Source organism: Hypomesus nipponensis, chromosome 9 (assembly GCF_054491055.1).
Source record: "Hypomesus nipponensis isolate SF chromosome 9, ASM5449105v1, whole genome shotgun sequence".
NCBI lineage: Eukaryota > Metazoa > Chordata > Actinopteri > Osmeriformes > Osmeridae > Hypomesus > Hypomesus nipponensis.
In genome coordinates, this window is record NC_140369.1 from 9,897,065 (window position 1) to 9,920,000 (window position 22,936).

General features: G+C 41.4%; 1 protein-coding gene and 1 long non-coding RNA gene across 4 annotated transcripts; one reads left to right on the plus strand and one right to left on the minus strand.

The window, feature by feature from the left end:
- Positions 1-35: 35 nt before the first annotated feature.
- On the minus strand, positions 36-20,009 carry LOC146272792 (RNA-binding motif, single-stranded-interacting protein 2-like). 2 transcript variants are annotated; one of them, XM_084705424.1, is made up of 14 exons: positions 19,869-20,009; positions 12,356-12,519; positions 9,342-9,400; positions 9,149-9,240; positions 6,134-6,291; positions 5,921-6,000; positions 5,646-5,755; positions 5,429-5,472; positions 4,997-5,090; positions 4,780-4,830; positions 4,547-4,657; positions 4,285-4,365; positions 4,069-4,161; positions 36-3,845 (listed from the first exon to the last, which is right to left on the minus strand). In XM_084705424.1, exons 1-13 carry the CDS (start codon positions 19,938-19,940, stop codon positions 4,081-4,083), a joined length of 1,197 nt encoding a protein of 398 aa, XP_084561550.1. In that variant the 5' UTR covers positions 19,941-20,009; the 3' UTR covers positions 36-3,845; positions 4,069-4,080. The 2 variants fall into 2 exon arrangements, with proteins under 2 accessions (XP_084561550.1, XP_084561551.1); XM_084705425.1 differs by lacking the exon at positions 19,869-20,009 and adding an exon at positions 19,684-19,843.
- On the plus strand, positions 12,238-15,509 carry LOC146272793 (uncharacterized). 2 transcript variants are annotated; one of them, XR_014766624.1, is made up of 4 exons: positions 12,238-12,417; positions 12,630-12,716; positions 12,834-12,885; positions 15,327-15,509. It is a non-coding gene; the product is annotated as an uncharacterized LOC146272793 (long non-coding RNA). The 2 variants fall into 2 exon arrangements; XR_014766623.1 differs by having other exon boundaries at positions 12,837-12,885.
- Positions 20,010-22,936: the final 2,927 nt, after the last annotated feature.

The following is a 22,936-nucleotide window of genomic DNA, read 5'->3' on the forward strand; positions in this document are numbered from 1 at the left end:
TAGTGGAGCACATTTATGAAGCTGTAGTACAACCATTAAAAACACGGCTTTTATTTAAAAAAGAAAATCAACATATTCAAATTCAAAGAGTAAAACCAAGAAAGAAGGAAAATATTTTTTTCTCTGAATAAAAAACTGAAGTTAGCAGAATTGAACAATTCTGGCACAGACAAAAGTTGCCAACCAAGTGGCTAACCAGCTCATTAGCAAACAAACCAAATATCAAAACCACTGTCCTCCAACAAACTGTACAAATGAGTTATTTATAAATAAGGAACATGTTTTCTTGCAGTGTCAGATATGCCAACTGAATGTTCAACTTCAAAGGCAACCAACTTGATATTATATTTGACTACAAATGAGATTTTTTGAAAGTACCAGTTTGCAATGACCTTAATCACTGATTTTGTTAATTATTACTGTACTACAAATTACATAACCAAATAACTAACCAGCAACATCAATGGATATGTTTTCACATGTCATAGGCCTAATGTTTTTGTGTTATAAAACTTAAATTGTTAGATCAAGTGAATCAAGTTTCTAAAGGAAGACATGTTGGAACATTCAGAGTGGCCATCATCTTACAAACTGCATAGACGTCCCGTTTTAGCAGCATGACATTTTGAAACTATGAAATAAGCCATCAAAGCTACATGATCTGGACATAAAGGGAGGACATGAGGATTTTACATTAGGATTTGCATTGTTTTTTAGGATTTGCATTGACATGGATGAGTGCACAACGAAAGATCAGATCCATATTATGTTTTAAATCCCCCTGGTTTTTAAGTCCTACAAAAAGCTTCTGACTTTGATACCTTCTTCCATGAAAATGTAATATCACACATCGTTGTTAAGATTAAATTGGTTAAAGAGAAGTTTATAATAGAACATGGAACATCAATTTGCAATACTGGGAAAGTTGCATAAGAACTGGTCATTTCATAGTTTCAAAATAAATTTCTGTTTAATGTTATGGCTGATACATGAAATATCAGTTACCATGAATACATAAAATAATCCTTATTTTCCTTCATGATGTGGTGGACTGAATGTGAAACTTGCTTGTGATAATTCTTGTGTTACTGTATCTGGACAGATCATGAAACATCAACAAAATATAGTTGATAAAGTAGAGACAAATAATATTACAAACATCTCGACATGAAAAGAATACAATAGAACAGAAGGGAGTCTAATATTTACAGAGATTGCAAATGCTGAACTCTCCATTTTGACACTATAAAGCATGAGAACAATTTCCCCCAGATTTTTACAATGTGGTTTTAAATGAACATCTTAAACATGAATTCAACAAAACCACATTATGAGAGGAATGTCACTCAATGTCCCATTGGCTTCCTGTAACTTTAAAAAATAAGAGAGGTGTTACATCAACATAGAGCTACAGAAAAGAGATATATATGTCCGTGGACTGAGATCAGCATTTTCCTATGTAATAAACTGACAGAAAGCTCTGCTGACAGATTGATGGCTTGATCATCTTTGGTTGTAGATATAAATAACAAACAAACCTGGATGAGGGAGACCAAATGCTGAGCTAGAGGTGCAAAGATGAACACAATATTGTGAATAGTTAGAAAAATGTGACATCCAGCATAAACCATTAAAACTATGGTTTGTAAAACTATGACTGCTCATGAATAGGAAACTCAACCCTCGATAATGCCCAACTATAGTAAATAGATTACTTCTGATGGCCCTAAACCTTTTAAATGGCCTTTTGCCACACTTTTTCAATTAATTTATCAAGGAGTATGGATTCATTTTTCACAAATGTATTTAAATGTGTTTCAAACTATTCAATAATTGGACAATGCACACATTTAGTGTCTATTTTGTTGGAAAGGGCATTCATATGCTTTCTCAGCTTCTGAATATGATTATATATTGCATGCAATGAAATAGTTGGGCTAGTGGAAGTGGACTTAAAACTTTCTGTTAGGGCGGTAAAACTATAATGATTAACAACACAGTGCTCTGGAACGGAAAATTAGCATAGGATAAAGCAAGCAAGACATAATGTTGCAGTTTGCATGGACCACGTGCAAATGCACAAACTCAACATCATATAAAATGCATTGAATCTCTTAGAAAGTAAAAACAACTTTACATCTACAGTCTAGGAAAGTTATTTCCCTACAGCTAAAATCAAATTTTAATTAAAAGGAAATTAATCAAAAAGATATTCTAGGTTAACAACAACATAAGGCATGACAACTCAACAAAGGTTTCAAGTGAAAGACAAAATATGACAACAAAATAGCTTTCTACAACAACAAAAGAACCAAAATGGCTGACAGTTAGAAATTACAACCAAGGAGACAACAGCAGCATTGAACAAGAGTTGCAGCTCCCTTTTTCTCCAACAAAGGCCCCTAACTATATGAACAAGGACAAAATGAGGACACTCTAACTCCTTTCTTTAGTTAACCAAACTTTTTCTTCTTGATTTATTCCAATGAGCTACTTCAGCACTCTTTTGTACACAAATCATCACAACCCATTTGCTCACACCAACAATTTGTATTTATTTTATCTATTTAATCTTTTTATTTTTTACAAAAGTTGAAATTCGCTATTGATACCTGTAGATCTAGCCTAACAAAACCGCTTAAAACCACTTCTCACAGACTGTGTGTGGTACATGGACAGATTCACAAACCAAATAAAGTCATATAAACTATCATTATACTAACCCTGGGCATGTATGATCCAATAATTACACTTTTAAAGGTAAACACAATCTAAATGTATTTTTCATAAACAATGGTGATATTAAGGAATGTTAGACATTCCTTTCTTGGAATGATATAACTGATAGGATAGGATTCACTCATAGGATAACATTGAATTTAATACCAGTTTACATTTCAATTTTGTTTTTCTTCTGTTTTGTCAAATCTCATTGAATAAATTCATGTCTGTTTTTACTAAAATGTTTAATTTGAATATGTTGTCGAAAGAACCATTTTCAGAGAATGTTTCTCGTAATATATTTTAGTATGAATTGTCAATCTTAATGCCAATGTTCATCATGACCTTATAAATTATAATCACTAAATAAAATATATAGGTGACATGTTTGTACATTGTAAATAAACATTTAAATAAAAAGTATAATGATTGTCCTACGCTTATAAAATTAAATCTGTGTTTGTGATAGAAACATTGTTTTATCAGATTTTAAATAATCTTTAAATAACCAATGTTATCTTCTGGCAGTTAATTTAACAGACTAGTTTATAAAGAAGTAGCTTTAAACGGTTTATTTAGCATTTTACATGCTTTTTATAACACAACATTTTAACAAATTGTAATTTTGCGTAAAATCTGTACAAAATATTGTCCTACTGCTGCAAATAGAATGTCAAAAAAACACACATCAGAAAAAATAAAAATGTTTGCATATCTTACAAAAAATAAAAGACACATTGTGTTGTAACTCTTTTCCTTGATATCACTCTGAAACATTCAGAATGGTTTTAAAAAATAAGAATTTGATATATTACGTGCACAAAAATAATGCTCTGTGTCTTCCTCCTTTCCTACTTGTTTCTTTGTTCTTTTTTAGTTTTGTTATTTTCAGTTATCAAAATAGATTAAAGCTTCTTTGCAGAAGGTTCCCACCTTTGGTTGATAAACTCATGTAGAAGTATTAGGAAAAGTGTGACATTGTGTTGTCTTCTCTGTCAAAACACACGCAGGTTCCTTTTGTTATCTGTGTTTGAGTTGGGTGCATGGTGTCTGTATGCAAAGCAATGCTATCCTCCTGTAGAACCCCTCTGGTTCAGTCTGCCATGAGCCCTCACCAGAGGGAGCTGTAACACAAATGTACATCTGTCACAAAACTCATTGAAATGTCAATGTTATATATTCCTCTGACATCCAGGACAATCATTAAATGAGATAGCTAAATAAACCAAAGTTAAATGCAACATCACTCTATATTGTATTTTACTATTAAATCTGAGTCAAAATGATCACAAACAATGAGATGGCATTTTCACAGTACAAAGTTATATAGAGACCATAATATGACACCTTAGCTTAGCTTCACTTGGTGTGTTGGTAGGAGTAATTTGTGTGTTCTGTAGGTGTCTCCATGGCAACCTGTTGCTGTTGTCCACCATTCTCCTGCAAAGTGTTGATGAAATTAACTAAAAAAGTGTTTTACAAGGAACTAATATACAATCCATTATCCTCTTTGTGTCACCAGATGGAGATTGTGTATTGCTGTGACTGTGCAAGGCTGCTTACCTCCACAGGGACACTGGCAGGAGGCACTGGGGTGTACTGGGGGATGTAAGTCCCCTGCATGGTTGTGTTTGCAGGCATATACTGTGAGGCACAGGTAGAGCCAAAACACAATGGTAATTAGCATCTACAGGAACACAGCCATGTACAACAAATGGTTGATACAGCTGGTACTACAATAGCATTACAACACAAAATTACTCAACATTAAACACTTTGGTTTGTGTGTGAGGTTGGTGTATAGTATAGTGGTAGGGATACTGACCGTGCCTGTGCTGCCCAGAGACAGGTGGCCTAGCTGCTGGGTGAGAGGCCCCATCATGGATGTGGGCTGGATGGACATGGTATGGTCCATGGTTGGGGTCAAGACTGTGCCCTGCACACACACACACACACACAGATAAAACAAGGAGCGGTCAACACAGAAACACAAAAACCAGAATAATGCCTGACAGGATGACAGAGAGACAGATTTAGAGAACAGGATGTGACACTCACTGCTGGCTGCATGAGGTATGACTGGTGGTGCATCCAGGAGGGACTGTGTACCTGGAGGAGACAAGGAAACACACACTCAAGAGCTTTGGAGAGAATCATTGATGAAGCTTGACACTTGCAGTTGCCTCATGGCTAAATATGCTGCACACTATAGTATTTGGAGTGGGGAAGTTGTGTGTACTGTATGGGGTTCAAGTGGGCTGTCCCCCCCTCTGACCTGGTAGGAGGAGACAGGTGAATGCATGTAGGGTGACAGGGGGGTCTGGGCGATCATCCTGTTAGGAGCCAGACTGTAAGGGGATGAGTAGAACCTGGGATACAGAGAGTGGCAAAAATAAGGAGAACATGAGGAGAACATGAGGCAAGCAATATTGAGAACTCTGGAAGTCAAGACCATAAAATGTTTCCAAAGAATCAAATGCTAATAATGAATAACTAATTTAAAAGCTACACTTCAGAGCTTTAGTTAATTTAGTTAGTTAATATAGTTAATATTTCTAAAGTAATATAAAACACATTTTGGAACTACTAAAATCACTTCAGTCTCTGTAAAAGAAAGTGGTCTATCTAGAGTTCCATTTACTTGAACCAGGGGGTAACAGTTCACCACAGTTCTTATTTGTGTTGGTTTCTGACACTAAATACTCACCCATTCTGTAAGGCTGCGTGGTCATATGCAAGTGTCATCCCTCCCTAGGAAAACAACACGTAATTAAAAAACTGAACACATCAAATCCTCCACAACTGCTTTAAAGCCTTTTCATTGGATTACTATACTTTCTCCACAATCGGTATGAATGAAGCATTAACCCTCAAAAATGGTTTTCTGATAAAAACTTTCATAAGTTCCATGATGGCCATCTCACCGTGTCCCCGTCTCTGCCCCAGGGCCGACCATTCTGCAGGTACTTCCCCTGGTTCAGCCTCTTCTTCTGTCCCCCGTCTGCAAACTTGCACAATAATGGTTCTGGGGGCACTGCAGGAATTTTTAGTCATCAATTTAATTTAATGAAAGGAAATGAGCAGACAACTAGAAAATACAATTAGTAAAATTTCGTTGAGTGAACTTCTACCTTGATTAAATAAGAAATATCTGCATAGTAGCCATTCCGATGTCTCTAAACAGATGACATCCACTCACCAGGCACTCCTGGTGGAGTTTTGATGAATTTGCCATTAAAATGCTGAATGATGGCTTCACACTTCTCCTTAGACTCCATTCTGAAATACATTTATTTGTATCAACCTTTAAGTAACTTTAGCTTGTATGTCTACAATGTAAACTGGTATGTAACAGTACTATAAGTGTCTAGCGTATGGATAGCATGCATAGCATTCTATAACCATTAAATACCTGGCAAACCCTACACCACGACTGGTCCCGTTGGCATCGCGGAGGATGCGTGTGGAGATGACCTGGCCGAAGGACTTCAGCATGCTCTCCAGCTCCTGCTCGTCCATGGACACAGGCAGGTTGGAGATGTACAGGTTGGTGGGGTCTTGCTCCTGTTGCTGTGGGGGAGGGGAGACTAATCAGACCCTTTAAACAAATCAGGAGGAGGCTGTTTGGTTTGTGTTTCTGGTTGATGGAAAGTTATGTGTCACCATTCAACCCCTTTATGATGTCTTAGTAAAAAATATATATAAATATGAGAGTATATTATAAAATGTAAGATTTTCGTCTTTGTACACACAAATCTAGCAGAGTGTATTGAAAATTAAATGTGAAGTTCCTCGTCAGTAGGATGGGGGTGTTGAAAGCAGAAGATGGTTAAAAAAGGAATGCAAAACCATTCAGATTCCCAGCTCAAAAGTGAAACATTGTGTAACTGTGTGGAAACAGACAGGAAGCCAGGCAGGAAGTTAAGACTTATCACAGAAACAGGCACATGGCAACATAGAGGAGGAAAGGGATCGGGGGACTGCGAGAGGGAGGGGAGACAAGCGTATGCAGGAGACAGGGATGATAAGACGGAAGAAGGAAAGAGGGAATTGATAGGAAAAGGAATGGTTTTGAAAGTGAAAGAAAGGGGAGTCGAGGTGGGGATAGCAAAGAAGAATCACAAGCAGAGGGAGAAAGTAGTGGAAAATAAAGGCCTGTATCTGACTTTATAAATTGAACTCTCCTCCAGCAGATTGCCTCCGTTGCCTCAGTCATGTCTCATTCTGACAAAGCTGTGTGAGAAGAGTTAACCTATTGCATATCTCTAACAAGCGGAGTGCTTCAGGTTGCTGTGATATAGCCTATTGTAAGTCAACAATGTGCAGTGCCTGCTGTATTTGCTTGTTGGGCTTGACTGTAGAACACCACACCTGGGAACACCCTAACAATTAAACAGCCATTCTAGTCTTACTGGAAACCACGTTACAAACTAACATGATTAGATTGAAAATCTTCACACACACCACTTCAAGTTCCTTCATGCCAAATGGAACTTTGCTCTACACGGTAGAAACACACGTGAAACTATCAGACCTGATATTCCACTTCTCCTCTTAACTTTGTTGAACTATAAGCAAAGAGACAGCCTGATCCCAAGTCAAACTGGGGGCACAGGTAGCTGCACCACCAAGCCTGAGCCTTTCTTTCCAGTTGAGGTAGGTCATATGTAACCAATCACTGACATAGGCAATGAGGAATTCCCAGGTGGATTATGGTCATGTGCAGGCATTCTGCATACAGCACGTTTTGTTGTTGTCTGCATTGGCACCAGAAGCAAGCTGCCAAGAGCATGTGCCATTTTCTGGGACTGAAACCACACTGTGAGGAAACACTTCCTCATTATATAACTCTGTGGCACTCTGAACAATGGCCCACAGAAGATAATACGAGCGCAGCTCGCTGTTACAAAATGTAAAAAAAAAAAAAAAAACTGAGCTCCTCCTTTGTATCCTCTGTTGTTTTTGTCTCAACTCATCCACAAAATCCTGCTTTGCACTCCGGCCAGCATTTCATGAACTGCTCTCCGACGAAGATATTCAAATGATGGCTGGACCACACCCAAACAAATGCAAGACTGAATATCTCTCTCCGCTGCGCGCTCCGTCCTCCCTCCCTAGCAGTGAGACATACACCCCTGGAGTCATGCTCAGTGCATCTGTGGCAACACAGAGGTCTGTTTATGTCAGGTCTCGGGCGAGCCAGTCTTTCAAGGTGTGTGTGTGTATGAGTGTGCGTGTGTGTGTGTATTCTTGCACGTGTATGCATGTGTCAAGTGTTGCAATTGTGTGTGAGCTGACGTGTGTAGTCAGAGAGGGAGGGGCTCGGAAATGGAGCTGTCTATTTTTATCCAAGCCATTGTTCTCCGTTCCCTCCTCCGCCCTGTGGCCTTTCTGTAGTGGGGCAGCCTGGAAGGCCCTGACTACACCCAGGGCACCACCACGTCCCACTTCACTGAGGCACAAGACAGTAAACCATATCTTCCCAAGAGGGTGTTTCTCACTAAAATCAAACACAAATATTTCTAGGGATAGCCTCGAGTAATATAGAGCCAGACATGATCAATTAATGAACGAGTGAATGAGTGAGTGAAGAAAGTGAACAGGGCCAAACCCCTTGGCCATCACCTCGTCTGTCTTAGCACCAGCTGCCCATCCTGTCTAGGTGGGTGTGGCCCTCAGTGTTCACTTGCAGTCCAGGTAAGTCAGAGTGAGTACAGGATATCAGTGGCAAGCAGAGTGAACTGGAGTCTGGTGCTATTTAGTTTCAAAGTTAGTCTGCACCAGTACAGACTAGAGCAGTAATACAGGTGTTTAATTACAGTGTTGCTTACTCTCAGTTCTGTTGGCATGATTGGGGCCCTAGTGTTGCACGGCAGTGGAGTCTGTTTGGGTGCAACCTAGCAGGGTGATGTGGTGGATGTATTAACTACTGGTCTCAGCCCCAGGCCCAGGCCCAGGCCCGGACCCAGGCCAGCTCATTGTCCCAGTCCCATTGATGGCGGGTGCTGTGGCACCCTCCCCAGGGCGTTCTCAATGGGGAGTCTGAGAGGCACAGAGGGATCAGCTTAATGGGCCGACAAAAGTGCCTTTGACTGCAGACGGCCACACAAAGACCTTGTGACACGGCCCACAGCAGGGGCCAGTTAGCAGCACACACAGGCACAGATGGAGGGGGAAAGAGAGATGGATGGATGGATGGCAAAGAAATATGAAGAGGGAAAACCGAAAGGAAAAGACAGAGCTGTAGACAGAGGGTGATAGAGGATGAGAAAACGGTGAGAAGGGATATAGGAACCATGGGAGTCCTGGTCATTAAACCTTGGTCATTGCGCTTCAATTTAGGGGAGATAAAGTAGTTTAAAGGAGTTAGTGTATTGAATGTTATGGAATCTTGTGAGAGATTGTGAAGAATGTGCATGTATGCTACCTTGGCCATCTGAGCCTGGACCCCACTGGACTTCAGGGCGGTTACAGCCTTCTGAGCTGCTGCTGGGCTGTCAAAGTCCACAAAGCCATAACCTGTAACACACACACACACACATCTTAACACAGGGCGTTGATGTTTAAAGAAGAAATGTCAAAGGCATTTGTGCCATGAACCAGCTGTAATGGGGCCTCACCTTTGCACTTGTTGGTGGTTTTGTCCAGGATGGCCTTGGTGGAGACAATCTTGCCATACCTTCCAACAAAAACAACAGGGACACGTCATGTGACTACAAGATCCTCAGTGGAATTTGCTCCACTCCATTGTTTGTCAGGTTGTCAGTGAAGGGACACAGGTGTAAACAGGTAACACACTCCCTCCCTCTCAGAGTCAACTCGGCCTGCTGAATGTAATCTGGTTTGGCTCAGAAGGTCCTGCACACAACAACAAGAGGGAGCAGCCTCTTGTTGTTGTGTTCAGGGAAGGATGGTTGTACAGTTAGTCTGCAGTGCTGGTGTTGTTTTCAATAGACAGGAGACACCCCCTCAGGCCAAACAATCTGTTCTAGGCTCATATTTATCCAGTCTGCTATCCTCACTCATACCTTCTGTTGTAGCCATTTCTACATAATTTGATTGGCTGTTTGTTTGCATTTAAAAAGCCAAAAATCCCTGCGAAACAGGCAGAAGCTATTGGACCTTGGAGCACCACAGTCTTTTGACCTACACTTCATTAGTTAGAAATACTATCCTGAACTTGTTTTATACACATTCAAAGTACACAAATAAACAGAACATACAGAAAAAACACGTTTCTCATGTCATGTTTGTAATACAGTTCTGCATTAGGAGGGCAAGATAAATGTCATATTTCTAAACTAAAATATGAAGTCACATATTCAGTCACAACAAACAAGGGAGAAAAGTGATGGTGAAGGTAAACATGAATCAAATAAAAAAAGTTACAATAACAGTGTATCAACATGAGCCCTATTATAGGACTCTATCAACCATTAAACTGCAGATAAGTCCAGTGTAGCACACTAAGAATCTCAGTCTACTCTGTCTCATTTAGTCAGAGTGGGGGCTGGAGATCGTCTTGGCAGGGCGGAGTTTACACTGTAAACTGATCCTACTTGTTCTCCACCTCCATCTCCCTCTCCAATTCTCTTTGTGAACCTGTGGGTCCTAAAGTCCCTTGCAACAAACAAAGCCTCTCTCTCTCTTGGTCTCTCTTTCTTGCAGACAGTCACTCAAAGTTCAAAGTTTGTGAAGCGGTGACTTAGCGACTCTCCCTTCACCTCGGCCCTGTACAGATGTAAAGGTCATCTAGGGTGGTGGTGTATGCTGGGGGGGGGGGGGGGTTAGTACGCCATTGTATTATTTTCCCGGACTTTTTAATCTGCCCCTTGGATGGGTTTAGGGGTCTGACTTTCAGGATATTTTTTTTGTTGCTCTCCTCTCCTCCAACTCTCCTGTCTTCTCTTCCTCTTCTCTCACACATTTCACTCTGGCCCCTAGCTCTCTCGTCCATCCCGTCCAGTTCCTCACATACATTTCATGATGCATTCAGAATGCTCCTGAATTGGACTTCTCTGTCGGAGGCTACCTGCCCCATATCCTGACACCTTGCTTCCTAGGCTATGCCCAAATTCAAGAATATTAATGTGTATGCATGGGTCCGTAGTCATAAATTCATGGCTTCATTGCCTGGTGATCTATCATCTTTCGCACATATGATCAGAGCAGCCTCCTGTAACCCCTATCCTACCCCACAAGAGCTGAAGTATTTGTTTACATAGTCGTTACAGAAAGTCATTTCTGGAACACCAAGATCCGTCCTGGCTTGCATGAGCCAAACCAGTTTGATTATTTCAATGCTACATTGGCTCCTGTTACAAGTATAAGTGCTGTTGTGGGAATATGGTGATATCAAAATAAAGTCATGGGATGAGGAGAGCTCTTTATTAAACCTTAATTCTCTGGATGTTTGTGTGCTTGTGAGGCTATTCTGTGTGCATGTGTGCTTGCGTTGGTGTGTGTAAGGCAGGCAGAGCTGTTTGTCGAGGGTGAGTTGAGTGGGTGTAGTAACTCCCAACGCTCTCTCTCTCTCTCTCTCTCTCTCTCTCTCTCTCTCTCTCTCTCTCTCTCTCTCTCTCTCTCTCTCTCTCTCTCTCTCTCTCTCTCTCTCTCTCTCTCTCTCTCTCTCTCTCTCTCTCTCTCTCTCTCTCTCTCTCTCTCTCTCTCTCTCTCTCTCTCTCTCTCTCTCTCTCTCTCTCTCTCTCTCTCTCTCTCTCTCTCTCTCTCTCTCTCTCTCTCTCTCTCTCTCTCTCTCTCTCTCTCTCTCTCTCTCTCTCTCTCTCTCTCTCTCTCTCTCTCTCTCTCTCTCTCTCTCTCTCTCTCTCTCTCTCTCTCTCTCTCTCTCTCTCTCTCTCTCTCTCTCTCTCTCTCTCTCTCTCTCTCTCTCTCTCTCTCTCTCTCTCTCTCAGAGGGAGGTAACATCAGGACACCAGGAAGAGTTTACCCCTTTCTGGCCCCTTCTTCTCCTCATTCCCTCTCTTCCAGCAACCCCTTTTTGCCTTTAGCCTCTTTCTCCAAAGCCATGGTTCTCTTTCTCCCTGTTTATCTCTTGTAATCCTCCTATTTTTCTTGAACGTTTCTTGTCACTATAAATAATATCCTTCAGAAGCTGGGCAAAATAGCCTTGGTAAAAACGACTTTCAATAAATACATTATGCAACACAATGACTTTCCACTTGTAAACCACAATAAATTCCCTCAAATAAAGTGTTGATGAATCATTTCCATGATCCACCACCTAACTTAGTTTCCTTTAGCATGTTTTTTGTGTGGAATACCTGTGTAATGGCTCATTGTATGAACATCTAGTTCAGGGATGTTCAATCCTGGTCCTCGAGAGCCCCTGTCCTGTGTGTTCTAGATGTTTCCCTGCTCCAGCACACCTGATTCAAATGAATGGTCATTACCCGGCTTCCACAGAGCTTGATAACGACCCATTCATTTGAATCAGGTGTGCTGGAGCAGGGAAACATCTAAAACATGCAGGACAGGGGCTCTCGAGGACCAGGGTTGAACACCCCTGATCTAGTTGTTTTACTGGACGGTTAATTGCCTCGTCGGACATTTTATCTTGTGGAACTCTACTGTAGGAAAAGCGTGATGGGTCGTCAGTGTAGGTAAAAACACTCACGGCTGGCACAGCTTGACCAGGTCCTGGTCCGTAGTTCCAGGATGAAGGCCACGGATGTACAGGTTGGTTTTACTCAGCTGTTCCCCTCCCCCACTGCTGTTGCTGCTGCTGTTAGTGTTGGGACTTGGGGGCGCCATCTGGTGGCCGGAGGACACATAGGACTGCTGCAAGAGAACAGAGAGAACACATGAACTACTCTGCTATGGTGGTTATATTAATGCAGTTAGTGAGTTTTTATCATAACGTCTTCAATACAGCCTCTGCCCATGCTTAGGTTCATCCATAGAGTCAAACCCAGAACCATCAACTGTAAAGATCAGGAAGAGGAGTGAGGGAGTGGTGTTTTTAACCAGTTTAAAAGGTACATGATATTCTACCAAGATACTTACATATTTTCATGAATAATTCACAACACACCATGAATAGATGCAGCTGTTACTCTTCATAGTGACTCATACTACAACCTGTGTTTTTAAAGCAGGGCTTCAAATCCATCGCTCAGGAGAGACAGGCAATTGTGTGGGAGCAAGGTAAGATGATATCACACAGCCTTCATGTCAACACTCACCAATACTGCTTTTTGAAGAGAATGTGGGGCCTCTGGCCTGTCTAGGCCATATAGGGAAAACGGGCCTCTTTTCAGCTCACTCCATATTGGGCAACTACTCTTTTTGATCTATCAAAACTTTCAAACCACTGAAAATTCTTTTGCAGCTGACATCAAATCCAACCCTTCAAATAACAACACAAAGCAACACTCAGCAAACTGCTGGGGATGAATTCTGATACATCTACACACTGTTTCTTTCATTGTTTATTCTAGCAAAGTTGTAAGCGATTCCTCTCCCATACCACCATGACTGTAAAAAGAAGGCATTTCTAAACAAAACAACACCATCTGTTCTGGCTTAGACTTGTATCTGTCCTCTACAGCTACACTAAACCCATAACTAGCTCTGCTGGTCAGATGTTTCTCTCTCTGTCTCCCACCAACCATCCAGACAGACCAATGGGAAAAGTGCAAAAAATGGAAACTGTGTGTTACTTCACTCAATGGCCAAGGACTTACATCACAAGAGGGAAAAAGAAGAGGACTCTAAGATAAATAAACACACCCCGGAACTACCCATTAAATTGGGTCACATGCAAAATAGACCAATTCTGAAAGCAGTTAGAACGTTTGCTTACAACAACATGATATAAGCATGCCAGTTTCATTACAGTCCATTACAACCGTCCTAGTTTCAGAGCTCTTGGCCTTTAACAGACAGAAACATCCAGAACAATAAAGTCCTTTACCCTGTGAGTCCCAGCTTATGGGAAGTTAATGAGCATCACAGAGAACTTCTTGTTAATGAATATTATAAAAATGCACTGTCACACCTTAAATATAATCTGTACTACTGTTGAGTTACACATTTTCATTTAAGTAATCATGGTGTTATTACCACACTATTTCTTGATTTTGTTCATTTGAGATACTTCAAAAGAGACAGACACAATCTAATTGAGCACAACCATGCTGTTAACAGCTTCAAAGGAAAATTAGTTCCCCAAAATGCCAAATAGAATAGGAGGATATACAGTCCGGTGGTAAATATGTGTTCCCTGAAAATGTAAATCAAGTTTAAACACCTTAACAAAAGAGAGTGCATCTGTGTTTAAAAGAAAAAGAGAGAGAGAAACGTGTGTATGTGTAATATATGCCTGTCTCAATAGATTTAATCACCTCCAGAGAAAGCACAGGCATTCATTCCCCTTCCTAATATATCTGCCACATGTCATCATCTGACTAATGAAAGATGAACAGACAAAATTCACAGTTTCTGAACACCCCTGCCCCTCAAAATTATTACAGTGTGTGATATAGAATACTCCCCCCCCACGCGCCCCGCCCCCTGTATGTATCCCATAAGAGCAGCCCCAGTGGGAGGGGGGGGGGATCTTTGTTTCATTCGTTCTGGGCCTTGCATGTTATAGATCAGACTCCTGGTGTTTAAGCACACCCCAGCAGGGAAGCAGAGATGCACAAGGCTCAGTCAAGAGCAGAAACCTATATCCCTAATTACACACCATCCATAGGGACACAGTGTCTCTCTTTGTGTCCTCCCTCAAACAGCTCCATGACCCCCCCCCCTCCATACCCAATGCGGGCCACCCCCCTGCCCACCCCCCTGCCCACCCCCCCACCCACCCCCTGCCAGAGGTTCATTTCTTTGGCTCTAATCCCTCCTTCCTCTGCTGCTGATTCAGCCTGAAAAGATTCTCTGTGTTTGCTCATGTTAGATGACCTGGAGGCATGCCCGGGTCAAGTTAAAACACAAAAAGAGAGATGGTGCATTTCATCTCAATCTCTTCTTCCCCTTCTCACTCACACACACTGCATGTCTACAATAGCAATTTGTGGTCAAGCAATCATTTTGAGCAGGTGTTGTGGATATTCGTATTTGTAAAGATAAAACCATGGTTTTAAACAACAGCACCCAAGCACAAAATGTGAGGAACACATCATAACTACCAGCTGCACACACACGCACACACACACATTCTGTCTCAAATCAGGCAAACACATGATGGCTCTCCTTGTAACAATTTGAAGAATCACAAGCTAAGGTAAGTATGAGCACATAAGGGGAGGGGAAGATAAGGGAATGTTTTGGTGGAGCTGTTTCTCTCATCCCTCACCTAATTGTACACAAAAAAAACAGACACAATGTAATCACAAACACTCTGGTGTATCAAGTTCACACAGTGCAGCTGTAGTCCCCTCCATGTGTACCTGACATTTACAACATCATCAACCCACCTGGCTGCTACACTGCTCATCCTACTCTTGATCCTAACACACAAGCAAACCCATTCTCCCTTCAGATCATCCTTAGTCATCTTTAGTGTCTCTCTCTCCCTCTCTCTTTCACCATGTGTGTCAGTCTCACTCTGTCTTTGTCTATATCTCTCTCTTCCTGTTCAGCTTGGTAGGTTGACCTCAATGCAACCTGGAGAATTCCATGGATTTCCTGGCTGTTGGGGGTGTCTGGTTTTCTGCATCCTGGATCGCTGTGGCTTCCACGTTTCAATACAGTCTTCTCCTAAAGTTTGACAGGCCAATAACTGATCAACTGACCAGCAAGTGACAAAAATACTTTTTTATTTTCAATAAAAAATATTTTAAAAATCTACTAAATTCATGAATAATTCAATATGCATGTGACATTTTTATGTTTTGGAACGCACACCTTTAAAAAAAATATATTATTCTACTCCAACCACAAGTTGCAACCAAAGAGTAGAATGGTGGGTTACTAAAGAATAAGGAATTCTCCACCTGGTTTTAATTAAGACTCAGGTGATGAACAACCATTACAAGGAGTTAGTCAGGCCTGATGTTGACATATCATTGGCAGAACGTTGGTGCTCCAACCTGTGGTTAACCTGGTGACTGGCTGCAGTTTTGGGGCAGACAGGATTTCCTCTACGAGTCTGCTCCTGGTGTTATCATGTCATCATTTTGACGAGGCGCTCCACATTCCAGCCAGGTGACAGGGACACCAGGCGTACGCCTAGACTCGCCCCTGAATCTGCTTTTTCTTTTCCCTCAGTCTCTTCTTCTCTTTACGTCTCTCTTTCCTTCCTCCTTATCTCCAACATCCTCCCCACCATTTCCACCCTCAAGAACTGCCTAATGCTCTTTCTCCCTGCTTATCTGTTCATTTTAGTATTACTCTCCTGTGAATTAACAGCACACACATGCAAACTGGCACTAAGGTAAAGGTACACACTTTTAGCTGAGGCAGATGGCACAGATTGAGGGAATCAGATACCTGTACACAAGGGCCGGATGCAGCCTGCTTTGACTGGGGGCGCAGTGATCATATCATGATTACGGAAAGGGATCTGCCTACGTTTCCCATTATTAACCAGACAATCACTGGGGAATCATTTAAAAAAATGCATCTTACTGAAAGCCCTAACAGACTTTTTCATACCTTCAACATGTAACATTTTTTGCTGAAGTCAGAAGGCACTGGGGGGGGGGGGGGGGGGGGGGGCGTAGGCCCATGGATCGGGCCCTGCTGTACACCCACACAATATGGGCTGTCACAGCAGTCCCTCATTTCCAGCTAAATGTGAGGCGTGAGAGTCTGGCATCACTGCTGGCCCTGGCATCATGTTTCAGACAGCTGTGCTTTCTCCAAGGACAATCTCTCTCAATGTCTCTCTCTTTCTCTTCCTCTCTTTCTTCTTTACCTGTTCATTTCCACGTGAGGGACCACTCTCTGGTGTCTGAGGCATTAAACAATGACAGAGCAGTAGGTAAACATACAGCTGGAACAGAGCCAAGAGGACAAAGGTGAGCACATCAGGTTCAGTGAGTGAGCACCAGAGCAGAACAACAACTGCAGCTACACAACACAATCAACAGCAGCCTAGGGTCATGCACTAAACATAGGGCCTATTTGTAGTGTACACAAGAGACAAAATAACAAAGCCAACATCCAAAATTCATAACAAAGGCCAGACACCCTAACAAAAGACACAGCAGAGGTACTAAATACAGATCTAACAGGACCAGCAGGGAAAAGCGAGAGGTCAATTTAGGCTTGGTTTTCTGCTCAAACAGATGGAAAACACCATCGAAATGGGCAATGGAAACACAGACACTAAGCCAAAGGGCAGTGGCAAGGCTAACGAATAACCATTGTTGGATACAATGGAGTAAACTTATTAGATATGCTTTATACATTACTATTTTAATATACAGATCTTACATCAGATCAGAATCATTGAAATTATTGATAAAAGAATAAAGTTAACACAACGTTGATACATGATTCTCAGTGTTTCCGGCACACAAGGAAGCTTCTTTCTTTTTCATTTTTTTAATTCCACTGCTGTCATCTAACAATACCAAACCTCTCAGCACTACAGACAGAAGTTTGAAGGCTGAAACATGGCTTTAGTGGTAGACAATGTTGGTGATATTTCAAAGCAGCTGAAGTTGAAAGTAAAAGTCTGAAATTCAAAGGACAGGCTGGAAGAGCCCCACATCCGCCATCCCTCCGTGGGGAATATGGTGAATGGCCTTTTTGTGGAACAGTCACAGACATTCTTCACAACATTTCTCTGTGTTTGCTACTATGTTTTCACATTTTACATTGAAACTAAATTGACTAAATTGAAACAAAGACTATAAGGTTTTCTATTCATGAAGGTGAACAATATTTTTTTCTCGGGTGGCAGGAAATGCATTTGGAAGTATGGTGTGTTTTAGTTCAAGACCAGATTTGAGGTTGAATATAATTCATTTTGTTCATTTGAGGTTGGATGTGAGATAGTGGGGCAGGGGTAAGAGCAAGTTCAGGGTCAGGTACAGGGGTAGAGGCAGGTTCTAGGGCAGAGGCAGGGGCATTTTCCTCGGAGGCACCACAGTACCCATAGCCCTTTTGCCATCTGGTTGGGTAATCACCTTCCACACACAAAGAGCTATTTTTCACCCCTCAGCACGTTTATTTTGTGTTCGGTCTTTTATTTACTTCTGTGGCTCAGGTACAAGAATACCAGACAGAGTGAGAGAAAGTAAAGAGAGAGAGTGAGAGAGAGAATGTGAAAGAAAGGAAAGAGAGAAAGAGAGAGAGAATGTGAGAGAGAGAGAGAGAGAGAGAGAGAGAGAGAGAGAGAGAGAGAGAGAGAGAGAGAGAGAGAGAGAGAGAGAGAGAGAGAGAGAGAAAAACTCAATGAAAGAAAAATAAATTAGACCAACTGAGAAATTATGTCAGGAAATGTACCTCTGGGCGACCTCCCCAAAACAGACAAACCTGTCCAACAAGCAGCAGCATCATACTAGACACCAGTCCTGGTCTTCACGTAGTGCTAATACTGAAAAGCATTAGATCGAACACTTCTCTCTAACCACCTCACTCTTTTTGCTTTTATCACCAGACATAATGATTAGTATGAATTATTTAGATCAACACACTTTTTTTCTTTTTTATTGTGATTTCACTCACTGTTAGCCTTCATTTTAACTTTTGATAAAGTCTTAGTCTTATGGAACATTCTTCATTTTGGTTCCTAAGCGTACAGTCCAGTTACTTGAATTGGCATGTTGTCAAATATGTTACTGAAATCCAAACCAGGGTCAAGTTAGGCAACAGCTTGGGTAACAAGCTTATACCTATATATCTTGTACCAACCACATCATTAGAGACTATCAAATAAATTCAACAAAAAGGTATGGGAAACATACCAGAAAAACAAAATGGTTCTGAAAGTGCCAGAGAATCTGCAGCCATTTGTAGCTATATATAACTGATAGTTATTCTGACCAGCATAAGAATCATTTGCTTTTATGACAGAGCCTGCCAAGTGCATTAAAAACACAATACATGCATTAGAAACATCTAAGCAAACAAAATCTAGCATGTGTTAGTAACCACACTTTAAACGTTGTATACATTTGCTCATAGAAAGAATGGAACATTATTCACATGATACATCTGTGTTGAGTATGCAGTAGGCCTAGTAGGCTTTGTACATATTTGTATCTATAATCGTAGGATCTAAATATTTTCAAACGATCTAAATATTTTCAAACGATCTAAATATTTCAAACGAGCTAGAGAAATGTGCTAAAAAGTATGCAAAAACTTTGTCATTCAATTGTGGGCCTAAATATATCAACATTCATAATCAATTGTATGTCTATATTAGAGGCGGACAGCCGCTTATAGATAATGATATTTTATTTATTTACACACGACGTTCTTTGAAATCTTCTTCTAAAATGTGATAGGTACGTTATTTTTTTAAACATTCAAACAATGTGTAAAAAGCAATGCGAAAAGGTATTGAACAGAAATTTAACTCGAGCGTTTCATAATTTGGGGAATGTTGGCATCGTCACATTCACAATGGTTGGATTTTTCAAGGGGTGGGGCATCTTCTCCTATCAGAAAAAAATAGGAAAACTTTGCCAAACTTACGCGGCTGCGTAGACAATGGACGTTAGATTTGACAATAGATATTATATACTTGTTTCTGATCACCACCCCAAGGACGAGGCTAAATTCAATTCCCTTGATAAACATTTCCCCTTATCCTTCTCTTTTCCCCACCCCCAACAACTCAAACACATTTACGCACAGAGAGACACGCTGTCCGAATACGTTACGGTTACTCATAAAAGTTGGTCTCCACCGTTGACTTTACAAATGGGTGAACCGAACGATATCGACATTCATAATTCTTTATATTTAAACTTGTATAGACAAAATAAAACAAAACGTTAGGCCGTGCCCTGAGCATCGACAAACAGATTTCTTACATACCACGGTAGGGGTGCTGAACAGAGAGCAGCAATTTGCTCTACGAAGACCGAAGTTAATTTTGTGCGCTTCGCTTTTCAAGGACACTGCAGCTTACTGTCACAAGCTTCTGTGGCGGATGACAAGAGTGTATGCTCTACTGGTTGACAAAGTGCGGCCGATTTGAAGAAAATGCCGATAGGGTTTACCTTTTTGCTGTTTCTGCTGTTATAGCCGTTGTATGGATTGATCCCTGCCCTTGGCGGTACGGAGAGCAGCATTTTTCTCGGCGCTATGTCCAAAGCGGCGAGTACAGCCCAGGCTGCCAGCTGACGTCAGCAGCTCGGGAAGTTAGCTTGTATTCAGAGGGAACGATGCGAGCCCTGGTGCCGCCAGTGCTGCTGCCGCGGCCAAGCGGTGCGCGTTGACGCGTCTGGGTCCTAGCGCCAAATTCGCGCTTGGGGAACGAGCGATGGGAACATTTTGACAGCAAACGAAACGTTGAGGCAGATTGTATTAAAGTCCAGATGGCAAGTAATTTTTTCCAACGAATTTGTGCTATTTGCTTGTTCGTAATGAACATTTAAACTGCTATCCATTGTATTTTATGTTGTTGGGTGTCACAAAACGCAATTTAATACAAAAAAAACTGGTACTTTTTGCAATGATTTTTCTTACCCCCACAATGCATTGCATGACGTCACGTTGGGCAGACGACAGACCAAAGTCTGCTTTGAGACCATTCAAATCGATTAGAAAAAACACTAGGCTAGTACCATAGAATGTCTAATATAGGCTCTGCTAGTATATCAAAACGTGGGACATCTAATTGGAAAGGTGTTTACAGGGAAAATATTTAATTTGGGATGATCTTGAGGGGATTTTACAGGTGGGACTGGCAACTTAGCCCATAGCTAGCCCATAGCTAGCATGATGTCTTCTTGAACTAGATAGAGCTACGTTTACCGGTAGTAGTCTACTTATCTGAACTACAACGACATGATTGTCCGGGACAAGTTGATTTGTAGGGCAAGTATAATAATATACATATCTTGAGTACTTTATGTACCCATTAATCGACAGTGGTGGTTAACCTGCCATATGGCCTTTAAGCGTTATGAACTTTGTTACCCATACTTTAAAGCATCATGTATTCATTTGACCTCCATCCATCCACTTTTGTCCAAGCTATTCTATGACTGTGTTTACTGTCCCACCTGACCCATGTCAGTGTTTAAAACAAGGTTATGAAGGAAATTGACGTTGCTCCAAAACTAAAATATGTAGTTTTACTTGAACACTAGGCTCATGTATTCGCTTACCATACATTTTACACATCAATCCTGTGCAGCAAGCTGCATCCTTGTCCCCCTCTACTGGAGAGCAGTCTTCCTGTGCACAGAAGGCCCAGTAAGGAAACCATGCAGGAAAAAAGCCTAGTTACTCTAAGGTATGAATGAAAGTAATTGAAATTCTGTCTTGTCAACCTCCTATGGGAAACAAAGGGGGTAGCCTACATGTTTATGTATGTGTGTCACAGAAATGTGATTCATGTCTGCCTGGCAGCTGTTTCTCCACTGCCTGTTCTTAGGGAGGGGACACAAGTGACATTGTTGCTCTCAACAGAATCCCGATCAGGCACATGGAGACACTTTGACGCCGGTAACATTGTTTGGACATCAACATGTTTGTCGCTTAGTAACCTAGCCAAGTGTTGTGACTCGTAAATCCACACTGATTACCTTTAGGGTGCCCAGGTCTCTCTCTCTCTTTCTATTTTCACTATCTCTCTTTCCTTCTCTCTCCCTCTCCTAGTCTTTGTATTCCTTTCTGTCTTTGTCTCCGTCTCTCTGGGTTTGGATACAGGCAGGTACGGGCAGGTATGTATGTATAAGAGAAGCAGTTGCCTGTTTTGTAACGTACCTAAAGATGGTTCATCCAGGCTTGTGCAGTGAACCCTGAAACTCCCCAATGAGGTGAATGAGGTGAAAGGCGTTTTGTATTAAAGGAATTCCTCTACAAAATAATATTTTACACTTGCTCCTAAATGTTATATTCAGTGTAATGGTAAACCCTGAAAGAAACCCTTGGCACCAGAACTCAATAGCATTCCCCTTTGTTCAAACTAAAAATGGAGAAACGTACACTTTTCTTAAACAGCAGCACCCAACACCTTTGCACACAATGCATGCGAACCCATGATCCCTATACACAGTCACACACCAGTTCAAAACAAGAGAATAAGACTCAACCACATCAAAGGGGTGTGTTGTTTGGAGTGTGTTGTTCGTGTGGGGTTCATGTGTGTGTGTTTCTGTGTGTGTGTTTCTGTGTGTGTGTTTCTGTGTGTGTGTTTCTGTGTGTTTGTTTCTGTGTGTGCGTGTGTGTGTGTGTGTGTGAGGGAGACAGGGGGAAGGGGTAGACGGGAGAGTCATTGAGACTGTCGGTTTGGGGTTCAAGGTCAAAATGTGCATGGAGCTGCAGTCTGAACTGACACATGGAGAGACATCAAGCTTACACAAAAAAGCAGAGAAGTGAAATGAAAAAACAGAATACTTGAAGACAGAAACATTTGAGGTGACAGAGTAAAACCCACTACTCATTGAACCAAAATTAACGGGCACGTATCAAAACAGATAGACAGACAGACAGACAGACGTGATCAAAGTGAACCTCAGTAGAACAGACCACACACAGGCACTATCAGTCACTTGAGTTGCTTGCGGCTGGAATGTGTTTGTCAGATTGTGTGAAAGGGAAGGGCCTGTTTGGGAGTTAAATGGAGGCACACAGTTGGTGCACATGGGCACTTTAGTTGTGACAAAAATATAAAATACGTGTGTGTTGTGTGGGTGCTTGTGTTGGCTGGTACCTACGCAGTACACAGTACAGTACTATATACAGTTGCATGTGCACATGCCACGGTTTTATTTCTTAATTCAGACGTAAACAAAGAAACACATTACAGTCAGGGGGAATCTGCTCATTGACTGAAGTTGTGAAGCAACACCCCTACATTGACCACAATAGTGGTGTTGTTGCTTTCATCACCACTTAAAGTGATGCATTGCACTTAAACTTTATACGTAATCAAAGCACTTGTAGACAATACCAAACTTTTTACAAAGAATCACTGAGGGTCAAAAATATTTGACAGTACTGTGTACAACACTACCACTACTGCTACACTACACTCCATGGGATGTAACAATGTGTTAGACCACTGCTGTGTGTTTTTGCTAGTAGAAGAGAGGTCAAATAAATGTGAGCCTAGGGT